We start from the raw sequence: 15,584 nt of genomic DNA, 5'->3' as shown, positions 1-15,584 counted from the left end.
AACTTTAAATCCGCTCGGCTAAATGTGAAGACGCAGCAGAAACTCGTGTGTGATTCGAACCGTAGGGTTTTTCCCAAGTACGATATTAAATTTTCCCTTTTTCGGTGCTTTCGGTTTTTCAATAACGGTGCCTTTCTCCGCGACTAGACACACTCAGCCGGTGATTGATTCGTCTAGACGATTTGATTGACGGGTTGGAAATTGTTCCGAGGACACACCCTTTCGGACCCAGTGACGACGTCCAACGTCGACGAGCAACGCACTCGGGTTAAAGAAATTCCAACGGTTCCATTCCGCCGCGACGGTGTGAAAAGTGCATGTGCTCGCGAAGACTGAAAGAAGAAGAAAAAAAAAATCGGAAAAATAGATTACACTGAAATGATGGAAACGAAACTAGTTCTGCTGCTACTGCTGCTACCCTTCCTGCTAATGGATTGCGTGGCCGATGGGGCGGATTTCCAAAGTGAAAGCTGCTCGGACTCGGAAGCGCTCGTCTTCTACCGGATCCGGCTGGTGACCAACTGGAGCAAGAAGCTGTTTCCGAAACAATACCCGGAGTTCCGACCGCCGCCGCAGTGGAGCGTCACCTACGGTAAGGTCCATGGTGTCTAATGGGGAAATCGTGACGTTCGAATTTGTTTAATTATCTGCTTCAAGGGAAATTTTACAATTGTTGGGCTGATGAAATGCTGTAGCTTGTTGTGAACATTGTACATCCATCATATTTTGTTTTTGAAAAATCGGATCCGATGAAAAAATTCCTTTCTCTGAAAAAGGTAGAAGTGTTGATATGAAACAGTGTTAAGTCAGGCTTGTTTACGAAACTTGAGTGTGATAAAAAATCATATTTTCAAAATGACCCAAATTAATTATTTCATCAAATATTGTGTTGTCAAGTGCTGTTTTATTTTTATCTGTGAAAAATGGCCGAATTTTAGCAAAAGTGTGAATCATTGCATCATGTGCACAAACAATTACGCTAAGTTTCATGCAAATCGGAGGAGCGCGATTAAAAAAAAATATTTTTCGTTGATGGAAACATATCTTGACAGAAATCCTCAAACAAGATTTATGAGTCTGTACTAGGAGTACATGACACTGGAGGTTGATCCTTCTTCATTCAATCCCAATCGTGTCTACTTCCAAGACGTTTACAGTTCCTCTGTAAACTTTGATTTGACCATGTTGCAAGAAATCCATGAAATATCAGATTGCTTCATTTTATGCAATTAAGAACCACCATATTAGTAACTATAATCGCTTTTTCACAGATGGGTCAACTATAAATGCTTCCACTGGGATTGGTGTATTTAGTGAACTTCATAGCAGCTCCTATAATTTGCAGCAACCCTGCTCCGTATACGTTGCGGAACTAGCAGCCATATTTTAAGCAGTAGAGCAAATTGCACTTCCCTCTGACCGTTATTTCTCGATTACTTTTTCGAAGGGACGTATCAGCTTTTGAAAACAATGCATTTGACCGTCGATTTGGCGTAACTGGTAGCTCACCCACGCATGCTTACACTATCATCAGATAGGGAACATTTTTCCCTACCTGAGAGTGATGTTAGAATGCTTGGGCGAGTCATCAGTTACGCCAAACCGATGATCACATACATTGTTTACAAAAGCTGAGCGTCGAAGGGTCCCTTCGAAAAAGTAGCCGAGATTTCATTTTCAGTATTTCCTGTTTGAAATACTATCTAATTGCTCCTATACTATCACCTTAGTTTGGGTGCCATCTCTTTACTCAATTCCGGGTATTGAGAAAGCGGACTCGCTGGATAAGGTGGGCGCTATGAAAGGCGATACTTATGAGCGTCAAATCGCCTTCAACGATTTTTTTTTCTCAATTGCTCGTCAGCAAGTCCTCATCAACTGGCAACAAAAGTGGAATGATGGCGATTTGGGAACACGATTACAATCTATTCTCCCACAGGTGTCGAACAAACCATGGTTCAAAGGGTTGAACATGAGCCGTGACTTTATACAAGTTATGTCCAGGCTGATGTCCAATCACTGTTCGTTAGACTCGCATTTGTATCGAATTGGGCTCTCAGGCAGCAATTCGATATCGAGCGCGTTGTTTGGTCATGTGCCTTACATCGTGTTGTTAGATCTGAGTTATCTGAATCCCTCAGGGTCCGAGGAAAAGAGCCCGCGGTACCTGTTAGAGATGTCTTGGCGAGTCGGGATCTCGACTACATGAGCTTTATTTATAAACCCAACCGGAGATGTAAGATTCGCTTACAATTATGTGAGATTCATCATCGGATGATGTTAGTGGAGACCGCATGAACTGAGGATGCGATATACCGAGCTGCGGTCCAATGCATGGAAATGGAGAAAGAAGAATGTGGAGTGTATTAGTGAGTGAAATTAATCATGTCAAAAAAAAAGGTTGCCAACTGGGGGACTCGAACCACGAACGTTGAGATTATCAGACCTTTTTTATCTAGTTCGTTTATTTGGAAGGCTCAATCGCGTTAGCTTTACGGAGCCGATAGTTCATTGTACTTTGTTTGTTATAAAATTCACTTAATTCAATGTCTAGTAGTAGTTGGGTTGAATACTCGCGGCTTACTCGAGGTTAGAGAGGTACATTGTCGAAGGATAGGATCAGGGGAGGAACTTGGGGGTAAGGTTTCGTTGTCACATCAGAGCGTTGTCGCCAGTATGAATGGTAGTGCGGTTCTAGTTTCGTCTGGAGTTCGACCGGCTATGATGACCAGTGGGCGACGATGAGACTCATCGAGACGGGGGGACAAGACAAACAAAAATTATTAAAGAGAGACAAAAGACAAAGGAATTAAATTCTTATACTAGACATTTGAAGAAACACGTTAACCGACTGCACATAGCAGATATCGCGAGCTCCCAACACGTATCTGATAGGAACATAGGGTTGTCTTCCTTGGGCCTCAAGGGTATTCAAAGGTCGCTCTCTGGCAGCGTAATTATCCGTACATTGCCAAACTGCGTGATCGATGTCATCGTAACCGTTTCCACACCGACAGATGTTGCTGTCCACGAGGTTTATTCTATTGAGATGAGCATCTAGCGAGTAGAGATTATCAGACCTGAGCTTTCTTCACTGCTTTCTTCAAGCTTCGGAATATTGATAAGCTAAAAGCGAACAAGAAGCGCTCATTTCCTCTCATACTCGACTTCGTTTGCTTTTTTTGCTGGAGAGAATCGAGGTTAGAAGTGTACTAGTAGACCGACTAAAACTTCAATCAGTTTTTCTCATAAAGGGTGTCCACGATGAAATTGCCACACACAAAATTGATTCGCAAAATTCGAGTTTTCATCCGATTGCCATCAAATTTTCAGGGATTGAGAAATAACTATTAAACTTCATTTTACCATTTTACTCGTATTTTATTTACAGTCCATACGCAAATGCCCGCACCTTGGCCTTAACCCCGGCCATAAGATTCTGCACAACCTGTGAATCAACCGTTTTTTGCATGTAAACCCATACTTTCTTCAGTTCCTCGACTGTCTTCACTACCTTAGGTCGTTTAAGAAGGTGCTGCTTCATAATCGCCCAGTACTTCTCGATGGAGCGGAGCTCCGGAGTGTTGGGAGGGTTGAACATTTTCGGCACGAAATTGACCTTATTGTCCGCATACCACTTCATCACGTCCTTGGAGTAGTGGCATGAGGCCAAATCCGGCCAGAAGATTGTTGGGACGTTGTGGGCCTTCAGGAGAGGAAGCAGCCGCTTCTGGAGGCACTCTTTTATGTACACCTGTCCGTTCATCGTGTCCTGGGTCACGAAAGGTGCACTCCGCTTCCCGCACGTGCAGATGGCTTGCCAAACCAGGAATTTCTTCGCAAATTTGGACATCTTCTGAGTGCGGACATGCTCCGGAACGCTGAACTTATCCTTGGCCGTGAAAAACAGGTTGCCGGGGATCTGTTTGAAGTCGGCCTTCACATATGTTTCGTCGTCCATGATGCAGCATTCAAATTTCGTCAGCATGTTGAGGTACAACTTCCTGACACGGGTTTTGGCGGACTTGTTCTGCTTCTCGTCGCGATTAGGGGCCTTTTGTACCTTGAACGTTCGAAGCCCAGCCTTAGTTTTGGCCTTCTGGACAAAACTTCGGCTTAGGTGCAGCTTCTTAGCCACATCCCTAACGGAGGCGTTCGGATTTCGGTTGAAGGCCCCAACTACGCGGTTGTGATTTTTGGTGTTGTACGGAATACTTTTTCCTTCACTTCTGGGCTTCCGATCGGTGGTCAACCGTTCCTCGAACCGCTTAATCACTCGCGACACCGTGGAATTCGCGATTCCCAACGTTTTAGCGATGGAACGATGCGAGAGATCCTTGTTCTCGTGATGAATGCGCAAGATTTTATCACGCACGAGCTGTTCTTTCGACTCCATTTCCGCGAGTTTTGATCACAGGACTTTAAAGCTTGCAGGATGTAAATAATGCACTATGAACTAAATCCACCCAAATTTTCATTAAATTCTACCCAACGGTGAAAAAGTTAGAGCAATTTCATAGTGTGGCAATTTCATCGTGGACGCCCTTTATTCGTCAAGTTTTCCTCGGAAAACCGTCGGAAATTTTACTCATTCTATGAGTGACCTACGTTTTCGCGAATTTAAGTAACCTGATCTCAAGTATGAGCCGTGCATGCGGAATTTGTTTAGAAAAGTTTGTCAAGTGCTTGTTGGTGGAATCGTATGTCAAAGTATTAAGTATAAGAAAAGAACGTTATGTAGCAATCTGTTGCTTTACGTAATATTTTAATGGGCCCTAGGAATTACACGTTATTAACATATTGATAGTTATAAATGATATGCTTGTATTACTCTGATACATATTTGAATGTTCAAGCATTGTAGTCATATAACTTTTTAACGGATTCAAAAAAAAAGCTCAAATATCAACGTATCACTTACTCAGCTTTATGTAAATCTGATCCGAGTGATTCATTGCTGTGTGCTAGATCGAGAAAGTGCGAACAAACGTCAAAAAACTAAATGACAACACACATGTTCTAATTTCAACGCGTTTATGATACATTTTACCTAAAAGGTGCTACAGATTTTTCATCGACGTGACATAAATTTATGCGGTGGCGTGAAAGATTTTACTGCGGCGGCGCGCCGGCTCAATTTCATCGGCAGTGGCGGTGTATGAAAATCGTCGGCGGCGATGTGTGCCGCGCCGGCGCACAGGTCTATCAACCACCACATTGCATCTGCAAACCTCGTGTTCCTACTCCTTAGTCCTCCATCATCTTGTTTACCATTTGTTTATTATTGTTATTGTTTATTATTATTATTCTTCATCTGACTAACAGTCTTTATGAAGTTTGATGGGGAAAAGCCTGAATGACTCGGCTACAAAAATTAGCCGATCTCATGCAGGCGCAAAAGCCCATATCTTTTCATCTCGCGTACAAATAATACATACAACAGAACAAAATGAGCATAAAAGTACAATAAGTAGCATAAAAAGTAATCATCCTTGTTCATGGAGTTGTCGGATGCTCGGTGAAGTGCTCGTCGAGAAGATGATACAAACCAAGACCAAAAAAAAAACAAGTAGCATAACTCTATCAGTCAAATGAAATTGGACAGTTACTCACCAATTTCCCAAATTGAACGATCATTGGATTATGAAATGTTGAGTGCATTTATTATTCTACCGTCTATCCGAGAGTCGGCGCTTAAATGTAGCGGCAGAAGCGTTGAAGTCGAACAGTAAATACATCTGGTTGAAGCTAGCCGACATGAAACGGATGGGATCATGCTGAGCCTCAAAAAAACCACATTGGCGAAGGATTCGTTCTGGAGCGTAAATATTCAACTGGGCCAGGATATCAGGTGAATCCGTGTCTCCTTAAAGGATTTTAGCCACCAATATCGCTTGCGCAGTGGATCGTCTAGAGTTACAATACCCAGCAGTCTACAGCGGTCCTCGCACTGTGGCAGATTGAGCGGATCTCGCCATGGAAGATCACGAAGGGCGTACCTTACAAATTTCCTTTGGATCGCTTCGATCCTAGCAATCCACGTTAATTGATACGGGCACCAAACTACAGCATTTGATTCCAGTATCGATCGTATCAGAGCACAATATAACGAACGAAGGCAGAGAGGGTCACGGAATACGTTGGCTATTTTGAAGATGAATCCAAGCTGTCGGTTAGCTCTGGAGATAATATCGTTGTAATGTAAACGGAAGGTTAGCGCAGAATCAAGGATGTTGACTGTATCCCGTTGGAAGCCCTCTCGACCCGTGGAGTACGTTATGGCCAACTGTAGGACCGATATCCACTGGAGCCGTGTCTTGTGATCTTGCGCTCCCAATTCATACGTGCGATCACCTGAGACCAAGGTGAATTTTGGAACGCGTTCAGTCTTGCCCGATGACGGTATGAAGGGCTTCACGGTAAATTTCGAATCCAGCGCTATCGTCCCGCATACCTCCCGGTCCGTGTGATGTTTGTAGTACGTCAACTCGCAAGGCTGAAGCACGAAAAAGTACTCCCGAAATGTCGGCAGCACGTAGCCCCTCCTGAACAGATAACCCTTCTTGATCACATCCATGATCAGCGTCTGGTAGATATCTCTGATCGCCTCGCAGATCGATGCCGCGTAGTCGTTCAACTTAACAAAGTCCTTAAATCTCAGAATGGCCAAGAATTCTCCAAAATCCAGCCCATCATCCCATTTCTTCAAATAGTCATACTTTTCCTCGTTGTTGTAGTCCAGCCCCAGCGAATTCAGCAGTTGCTTGACCACGATCAGCGCTTCCGACGGGTGGATCTTGACCGTGAACTGATTGTCATCGGCGTTGTCGTTGTACAAGTCGGCCATCATGCAGAATATTCTGAACAACTGATAGATGGCTTCCTCCATGAAGTAGGCATCCTTCAGCAGGAAGTCCTTGTGACACACCAACCAGCAGACCTAGAACAATGCGGCGTTAGTGACGCGTTTGGGTTGGCAGATCAGGAAATACTAACCTCATCGATTTTGCCTTCGTAGTTCCGGACGGCCGACAGAGGTAGCTCGTTGGACACAGAGGAGAATACCTCCTGACCGAGGTAGTACAGATAGTGGTCAAAGTTCAGCGTCGGTGTTGACCGGTAGTGATCGAGTCCCCGCTCTACGCCGTACAGATCCAGCAGGGTAGCGATGTTGGCCGTGAGGACCTGGAAAACGGATCGGTTGAGTGAAGTGAACAACTGAAAAGGCTAAGGGTCAATTGCTTCACTTTCGCTTACATTTTAAACAAGGTTTACTCTTATAGTTAAATCTGGATTAAGGCTTAAGCGTGGGTGAAGAAATTGGCCCTGATAATCTACAATGCTATGCAGGAATTCTGTATGACATTTAAAGGAAGCGGAGTCTATCAAAATTAATCGCGTTTCTATCGCAATATAATGCTTATGGGTTTTAACAATGTTTTGTTCTTCAAGACTCTGTTCACAATTTATACGTATCAAAACAGGGTCTATAGAACATAATCTTAAATACTCGATACGACATAAAACATAATCTACAAGACTCTGAACAGAGTCTACAAGACTCAGAACAGAGTGAGTCTACAAGACTCTGAACAGAGTGAGTCTACAAAACTCTGAACAGAGTGAGTCTACTAGACTCAGGACAGAGTAAGTCCACAAGACTCTAAGCAGAATGAGCCTACAAGACTCTGAACAGAGTGAGTCTACAAGATTCATAACAGAGTGAGCCTACAAGATTCAAAACAGAGTGAGCCTACAAGACTCAGAACAGAGTGAGTCTACAAGTCTCTGAACAGCATGAGTCTACAAGACTCAGAACATAGTGAGTCTACTAGACTCAGGACAGAGTAAGTCTTCTAGACTCAGAACATAGTGAGTTTACAAGACTCTGAACAGAGTGAGTCTACACGACTCTGAACAGAGTGAATCTACAAGACTCTGAACAGAGTGAGTCTACAAGACTCTGTACAGAGTGAGTACACAAGACTCAGAACAGAGTTAGTCTACTAGACTCAGAACAAAGTGAGTCTACAAGACTCTGAACAGAATGAGTCTACAAGACTCAGAACAGAGTGAGTCTACTAGACTCAGGAGAAAGTAAGTCTTCTAGACTCAGAACAGAGGGAGCCCACAAGACTCAGATAACTCCTAAATCCCGTACTTGATAAACACGCTCAAGAGGCTGCTGGGCGATGTTGTAGTCATGTATGATTGGCTTCTGTTTTCTGTGGAACGAGATAACGTTGCATTTGTGAACGCTTATTTCTGGAGCACCACTCAGCGAAACGGTCTATTAATTGTTGTAATGCGACACAGCCCTGAAGACATTTCACTACCATGTAAATTTTGACGTCATCAGTATAGAATAAGCGGCAGCCAGGGGCAGTACTTTACATAACTCATTGATGAAAATTGAGAATAGCAGGGGACCCAGGTTGCTCCCCTGTGGCACACCTGATATGTTGGTGAACGGTGCAGAACATTCACGTCTAATCTTCACAATGAGTCTCCGGTCCGTAAGATATGATCTAAACCAGCAGGTCAAGTTTGAAGAAACACCGAGACTTTCAAGTCGTTCAAGCAAAATCTCATAATCAACTCGGTCAAAAGCAGATTTTAGGTCGGTGTACACTGCATCAACTTGTGTGCCAAGATCCATTTTACGCAAGCAAAACGAAGTGAACTGGACGAGGTTCGTAGATGCCGATCTCTTGGGATAGAATCCGTGTTGATCTGTAGGAATATAATTCCTGCAGGAGGTGAACAGCACGTCGTTGATTATGATCTAAAAAAAAACTTCGACTGAAGTTATTCCACGATAGTTCTCAATGTTACGCTTATCGCCCTTTTTGTGAAGTGGAAACATAATGGAAGTTATCCAGCTCGAGGGAAATTTACGCTCACACAAGGAAATGTTGCACAGTTGAGTCAGAGGGTTAATCATAGCATCACAACATCTCTTCAAGATACATGACGGAATACCATCATGGCTAGGTGATGTGGAGTATTTCAATTTATCGATGGCAGATTTAACCTGTTGGAAAGAATTTTGGCAATTTCCCAATTAACAGACGTTGCGGGGCGTGTCTCTGCAAGCATTTTCGACTTGAGCTGGTGATGACGTAGAACCATTGAAGGCACCCTTGAAGTGATTAGCGAATTGCTCGCACTTATCAGATGAGGTACTGGTGAAATGATTGCCAAAAAAACATTTCAACAGGTAATCCATTATCCTTTTGCTTGGAGTTGACAAATTTCCAAAAATTCTTTGGGTTTCTCCTAAGATTGTCTTGCATACGTAGAATGTAGCGTTTGTACAAGAAGCAATTGTATGTCCGATATCTGTCGCAGATGTGGATTTCCCCAAGCTCGTTTCGGGCTAGGCCTACGCAAAGGAACATGATGAGCAATGATGTTATGCATAATCCGAGTGAAGCGATCAACAGCATCGTCCACATCTCCAGAAGTATCCAACTGTGCCCAGTCTGTATGGGAAAGTACATCCACCATTCCTTCGAAATCTGCCCTGCAAAAATCATAACCTGGATCTTCGGGAAAGTCCTCAAAATCGAAACCTCTAGAAACCTTGACTTCGACTGTTAACGGAGGGTGAAAGGTTCCATAGCCGCTGATATCGAGCATCTTTCAAGTGTCGTATCATTCACCAGAGCTAGATCCAAGAGGCGACCATTTCGGTTGTCGATTGTTTTGATTTGTGTTAGGCCATGCAGACTAAATCCGTCGAGTAATGCAGCACAAGCGACAGAGATGTTGGATTGCAAAACATCTACTGTTGGTTGACCGTTTCTTGAAGAGTCCCAAACTAAACCAGATTGATTGTAATCTACTACAGTTTGTACGCCTTAACCTCGAGCAAACCGCGAGTAATCGCCCCCGCTCTACTAACTTTAGTTTTAAGTAATTGTCAAACAAAATCAGAAATTCGGCTCCGTAGAGCTGCCGCGCATGAGCCTGGAGAAATAAACAAACTATATAAAAAAAATCCAGGTGTTTCATTGAAATCTGAGAGGGTGCTGTCAACCCCAATAACGCTTTGGGATGGAATTGGCCTATGCATGTTCTCCATGGAGACATACATATTTATATTTATCAATACATCAAAGCTTGTTACAATGATTAGATTAGGTTAAATTTTAGGGCCCCTCCTGATTACGAATCTGCTCCATAACTGCTCATAGTTTGGATTTAATCCTATGGCAGCTGAAGTCCCGTTTGAAAACTCGATGGCCCATCCCTTATTAGAACTATTAGGATTTCTGAGAAAAAGTGTGATTGTAAGATTTATCTCTTGAAAATCAATGCAGATCTACCTAAAGTTCAAGCTACACTATTTCAAGATTAATTTTCTAAAGGGACGTATCAACTTTAGTAAAAAATGCATTTGATCATCGGTTTGGTGTAATTGGTACACCATACTAACACCAGTATCAGGTTGAGGGAAAATTTCTCCTATCCCCATTTACTACGGTTCAACGTCACTTAAAGACTCCTCCGAAGAACGTCAAGCCTGGACCCTCAAAACTATTGTGGCCAGATGAAGAAGCTCGCTTCGAACGGTGGACACTTAACATGTCCAAAGCTGGTTTCCCCATAAGCGAAACTGATTCAAAGACTACGCTGATGAAATCAGACAAACTCGCAATTTACCAACTTCATTTTCAAGTGAGCTACTGCAATTTGGAACTGATTATTAGTTTTCATGAATCTTAATCAATATAAATTTATCATGATTATTTCAGGTAAAAATTGGGCGTGCCGTTTCTTGCAAAGACACCCTTTGATTGAAAATAAATCTACTACGATCATCTCAAGATCAGGAGCCAAGGTAACTGAGGATTTGATTCGTGTGTGGTTTTGGAAATTAAGGGCATTTTGCCCTTAACCGTTCAATTTTTGATAATCCAAAACGAATCTTGAATGTTGATGAATCAGGATTCCAGCTAGTTCCAAAACCGTCCAAAGCTCTTTACGACCGTGATGCTGAGAATTCCTGTATCGTAAATACTAACTCCGATAAAGAGAGTTTCACGGAAATAACGCTGATGGTATGACAAACAGGTAAAACCTTTTACGAGTATGTCGCAAATGATCTTTTCAAATCGCTGGTTGAGATTAAAACTGAGTTCCCTGTAGTCGTTTTTTTGTGGATGGCCACAAAAGCCATATCAGTATTTAGCTAGCTGAGTTTTGCCCACAAAATCAGATAATACTGATTTCTCCTTATCTAATTCCACGAGAATTCTCCAACCACTAGACCGACTATTTTTTGGCCCATTCAAGAACATTTGGTGCAAGGTTCTTAGGCAATTTCACCTAGCTAGTGATTCTGATAGAGTCACAAAGTCGAACTTTGCCAAACTTCTGAAAACGGCTCTGGACAATTTCACAAATTCAATAGACTGTTTGAAAGAGGCATTTAACATTTATGGACGAAAATATGATCGATTTCAGTTCCTCGCCTACAAACGCTTTAAAACACTTGAAAGTTCTACCGGGTGCGTAGGAGTGGATGAAACAACTTAGAATGTATCAAGTCAAACTATTGAGCATGATAGTCAACTTCAACTGAAATATATCAAACTGGGATTGCATTTAGATCAACTGTCAAGATTTTTGAACAACATGCAGAAAGATTTTTGGCATGGCTCACTTTGTTCAATTTCCGGAAGTTACTTAAAGACAAAACCGAAGGACTATTTTTACAGAACCGCTTCAACAATTTCAAAGTGTTATCTTGGAATTTGTAGTGAACGGTAATGGTGAATGATCATATTTACCAGAAGCAGATCGTAAATTAAAAAATGGTAAGAGGTTATTTTAATATAATCATGCATTTAGCTCTTTTATATTTTTTATCAATATTATTCAGACATTGGGGTTAACTAAACAAACGATGATGAGGACTGCTTTGTTCTACCTCATGAAACTTCTGGTGCCTACTCGGGTAAGGGACTTGTGGTAAACTTGTATGATCATGGTTACACTTTTTCTCGTACTGAAATTCAGAAACAGATTCTGTAGAAAATTCAATTGCATTCAGTTCAAACTCAACGGGTCCAGTTACTAGTTTGGCCGCGAGTTGCACCCACGAATTATAATACGAATCAGTTGAGTCGAAATCAAAGGATGTAACTATCCGATTGTAAAGATCCATCATCTTGTGATATAACAGGATTCGTTATCGCCTTGACATCTATATTCAAATGACTCCACTGTACCACCCACAAAACGATCTTCCATTCAACTTGATCCCTCGTGTCAACAGAGGAATGGCACGTGCGCCTCCTCACTCTAAATAATCAAACTTCACCTCTCACTCTACTCTATTACGACTATTCCGCGAGCCAGCTCACTGTTACTTATTGCCATTCGTTAATTCAATGTTGTGCACCGTTTGGCACCATACGCTCACACTCAAAGTTTGGAATTGGACGCACTTATTTTGTTACCCCTTGGCAGCTGCGGTAAGTCGAAATGAATTAACGGTGGATTGCATTGGCCAAGTCCATTAGGCGTGGGTATTACATTACCTGCCTCCAAGAGCCGAGACCATTCACCACAACGGATGGATTTATGGAAGTTAAGCTGTGCGGTGGAGCACGTGACCAACCATCCAGTAATGCGCACGCACCAACTCGGAATTGTAAAGGCTGACTACAAGTAAATTGGTACGCACAAAAAGACCTGTGATTCGTGATTCAATAAGTTTTAACAGTCCATTAATGGTTGCTTTACAGTATTTTTTATTAAAACTTCAAAGTTACAGCATTAGATGGTTACATTTCTCCAGTTCGAATGAAATCTCGAACCTTACTCTTGACGGAGCCCGCACAGTGAAAACGGGCACGGAATCAGCGCATTTCTTCCATTTTGCTGGATGTCCATGACTGCCCCGCCGCTTCGTCGAAGCCGCTGCTTTGAAATTGCCCAGTATTTTTCGATTGTTCGAAATTCCGGGTAATTCGGAGGATTCATTAGCTTGGGGACAAAATCGATCTTGTTGGCAGAATACCACTCCAGAACCACCTTGGAGTAGTGGCAGCTGACCAAATCGGACCAAAAGATGACTTTGCCCCTGTGCTTGCGGATGAACGGCAATACACGCTTTTTCAGGCATTCTTCGATGTAAACTTGGGATGTCATCGTCGAGGATGTGACAAATGGTTCCGTTTTCAGGCCACAACTGCAAATCGCTTGCCTTTCTTCGCGAACTTGTCGGCAAACACGAACTTGAATCTTCCCGGCACATCCCCACGTCAAGTCGCGATATAAAACTTTTGACCGGGAAGCTGCTTAAAATCGAGTTTGAGGTATGTTTCGTCATCGATCAAAGTGCAGCCCTTGTGTTTCGTCAAAAAACGGTCGTACAAGAACCTTGCACGCTTTTTGGCTACGGAATTCTATTTAATGTGCCGTTTAGGATGTTTACTGGATTTGTACGACTTGTATCCTTCCCTGGCAAGGATGTTCCGCGCCGTTTGAAAGTTGGCGTTGTACCTTCTGGCCACATCTCGGATCAAAAGACCGGGGTTGGCTTAACGCACCTCAACGCCTTGCTGCGTGGATCCGCTGATTCCTTTCCACATTAAGGGTTACCTTGTAGGTTTTAAGCACTCGACAAACTGTTGTTTTCGGCATCTTCAGCAATTTAACCAGCTTGGTACCGGACCACTCCGAATTTTCCACACTCTGAAAAATCGTCACGCCCGATTTATGTGTAAACATAGTAAACATACTCATTTAATGGGTAGTCCCAATCTTCCTCGAAAATACTTACTTTGTAGTCATTATTGGGTATTTTGAGGTTACCGTGTAGAGGCGTGCTAGCGGCGCGCGAGGGGCGTACCCATTTACTTTTAGTCAGCCTTTAAAAGCTTTCTTGGGGCAGGTCAGGGTGGCTTTAGGTTATTACGTTTGTTGGTACTGATTTGCATACCGTTGGAACCCGTTGGAGTTAATTGTTTTCTTTTGTTTGAATTTATTTTCCCTGCTCTCAGGCCAATCCCACAACGACTCGTTCCATTTGTTCCGAATGAACGAATATGCGTCGCCGGCGGTTCAAGCTTTCGCCGAATCTGCCCATGCGCACACCTTGCAGGAGGAGTTGGCCCGTCAAAATGCCATTATCTACGATGAGTTCCATTTGCCGAAAATTACCAAAGGTGCTGGCTCTACCCAGGGAACATTCTTCGTTGATGGCCGCCATCACAAAATTTCCTTCATCACCAAGATCGTCCCCTCACCGGATTGGTTCGTCGGACTGGACTCGTACAATGTGAGTAGATCGTACAGCGGGACAAGTTACTTTTATAGAAGAATGTTCTGGTAATATATACAATTTCAGCTCTGCTCGGATGGGAATTGGCTTGACGACGTGACCGTCGATTTGCACCCTCTGGATGCTGGAACCAGCAATGGATTGACCTTCACTTCACCAAAATGGCCAACGAATCCATCCGGTGTGATCGAGAAGATCACAGCCCGGTATCCGAAACACTTTGCCAGTAGCTTCTTCTATCCGGAAATCAAACACCTCCCAGTCATTGCGCAAGTTTCATTCACAAAGGTAATTCTGCTGAATTGTCATGCAAATTTTACTTTACTAATCTTGTATGTCTTTCACACCAGGTTCATGAGTACCACGGATCCAACAATGTACAGAAGAAGATGAAGAAACTGAAGAACAAACAACGCAAGAGGTTGCTGAAGAAGTTGGCTTTGTTCAACAGGAAGCAAGAAAACGAAACCGTCAAACAGATCAACGATTGCGAGGTTAGCAAGTGGTCCGAGTGGAGCGCCTGTAGCCAGCTGTGTGGATTGGGTAAGAGGACCCGCACTCGGGTCATAGTGAAGCACTCGAAGGATCAAGGTCAGGAGTGTCCCCACCTGATGGAAACGCAGTGGTGTGGCTCGGCGAGGGAGTGCACTGATAATGATAGCTACTTTCGGTGGTAGGTGTCACTACTGAGGAGGAGAGTGTTGAGTTGATTAAATTGTTGAAGCTGAAGTGATTTGCACGGTATGCTGTATGTTTTACACTATTTTCATATCACAGACCAGAAAAGTTCGCTTAGCTAATGTTCCAATAAAGAGAAATCCCTAGCTCAATCTCATATAAGCGAGTCACTAAGTGACAATGTGCGTGCTAACGTGACAAATTCAACAACACATTTCCTGGCACGCATTTTTTTCATCATTACTGAAAATTGTTTTCCTCTGGGCTGTTATGAGGGATAAACTCGAGCGAAAATGTGTACTGGATAATTCCAAAACTGGTCCAATCGCTGTCCATACATGCCTTTGGTCGCCCGGATCAACGTATGAATATCAAGCATATCATGCTACCTTACGTACGGTAAAGGAGAAAAATCTGCATCAGGAAATTGATCACGATAAATTATTTCACTCTTGTTTGTCTTTTTTTTCTCCCTGCACCGGCTATGGACCGACATGCATCCCATACGTCAACCCGGATTCTGATTCCGAGACTGCCGGACAGATGTTGGTAGATAGTGAGTTTGGCTTGAGGGTCTGCTTTTTTTTCTTCTTCCATCCAACAACCA

General features: G+C 43.0%; 2 protein-coding genes across 2 annotated transcripts; one reads left to right on the top strand and one right to left on the bottom strand.

The window, feature by feature from the left end:
- Window positions 1-331: 331 nt before the first annotated feature.
- LOC135709505 (spondin-2-like) lies at window positions 332-15,043 on the top strand. The gene is made up of 4 exons (XM_065231893.1): window positions 332-592; window positions 14,019-14,296; window positions 14,366-14,587; window positions 14,650-15,043. Exons 1-4 carry the CDS (start codon window positions 379-381, stop codon window positions 14,974-14,976), a joined length of 1,041 nt encoding a protein of 346 aa, XP_065087965.1. The 5' UTR covers window positions 332-378; the 3' UTR covers window positions 14,977-15,043.
- LOC135709546 (switch-associated protein 70-like) lies at window positions 5,831-13,607 on the bottom strand. Its single transcript, XM_065231940.1, has 3 exons — window positions 13,566-13,607; window positions 6,997-7,185; window positions 5,831-6,940 (listed from the first exon to the last, which is right to left on the bottom strand). Exons 1-3 carry the CDS (start codon window positions 13,605-13,607, stop codon window positions 5,831-5,833), a joined length of 1,341 nt encoding a protein of 446 aa, XP_065088012.1.
- Window positions 15,044-15,584: the final 541 nt, after the last annotated feature.

The sequence above is a fragment of the Ochlerotatus camptorhynchus genome, unplaced genomic scaffold (assembly GCF_037179485.1).
Source record: "Ochlerotatus camptorhynchus isolate MF236.1 unplaced genomic scaffold, CSIRO-AGI_Acam_v1.1 ptg000361l, whole genome shotgun sequence".
Lineage (NCBI taxonomy): Eukaryota > Metazoa > Arthropoda > Insecta > Diptera > Culicidae > Ochlerotatus > Ochlerotatus camptorhynchus.
The sequence above is the reverse complement of the archived record's forward strand: the minus strand, read 5'-3'. Positions and strand labels throughout refer to the sequence as shown.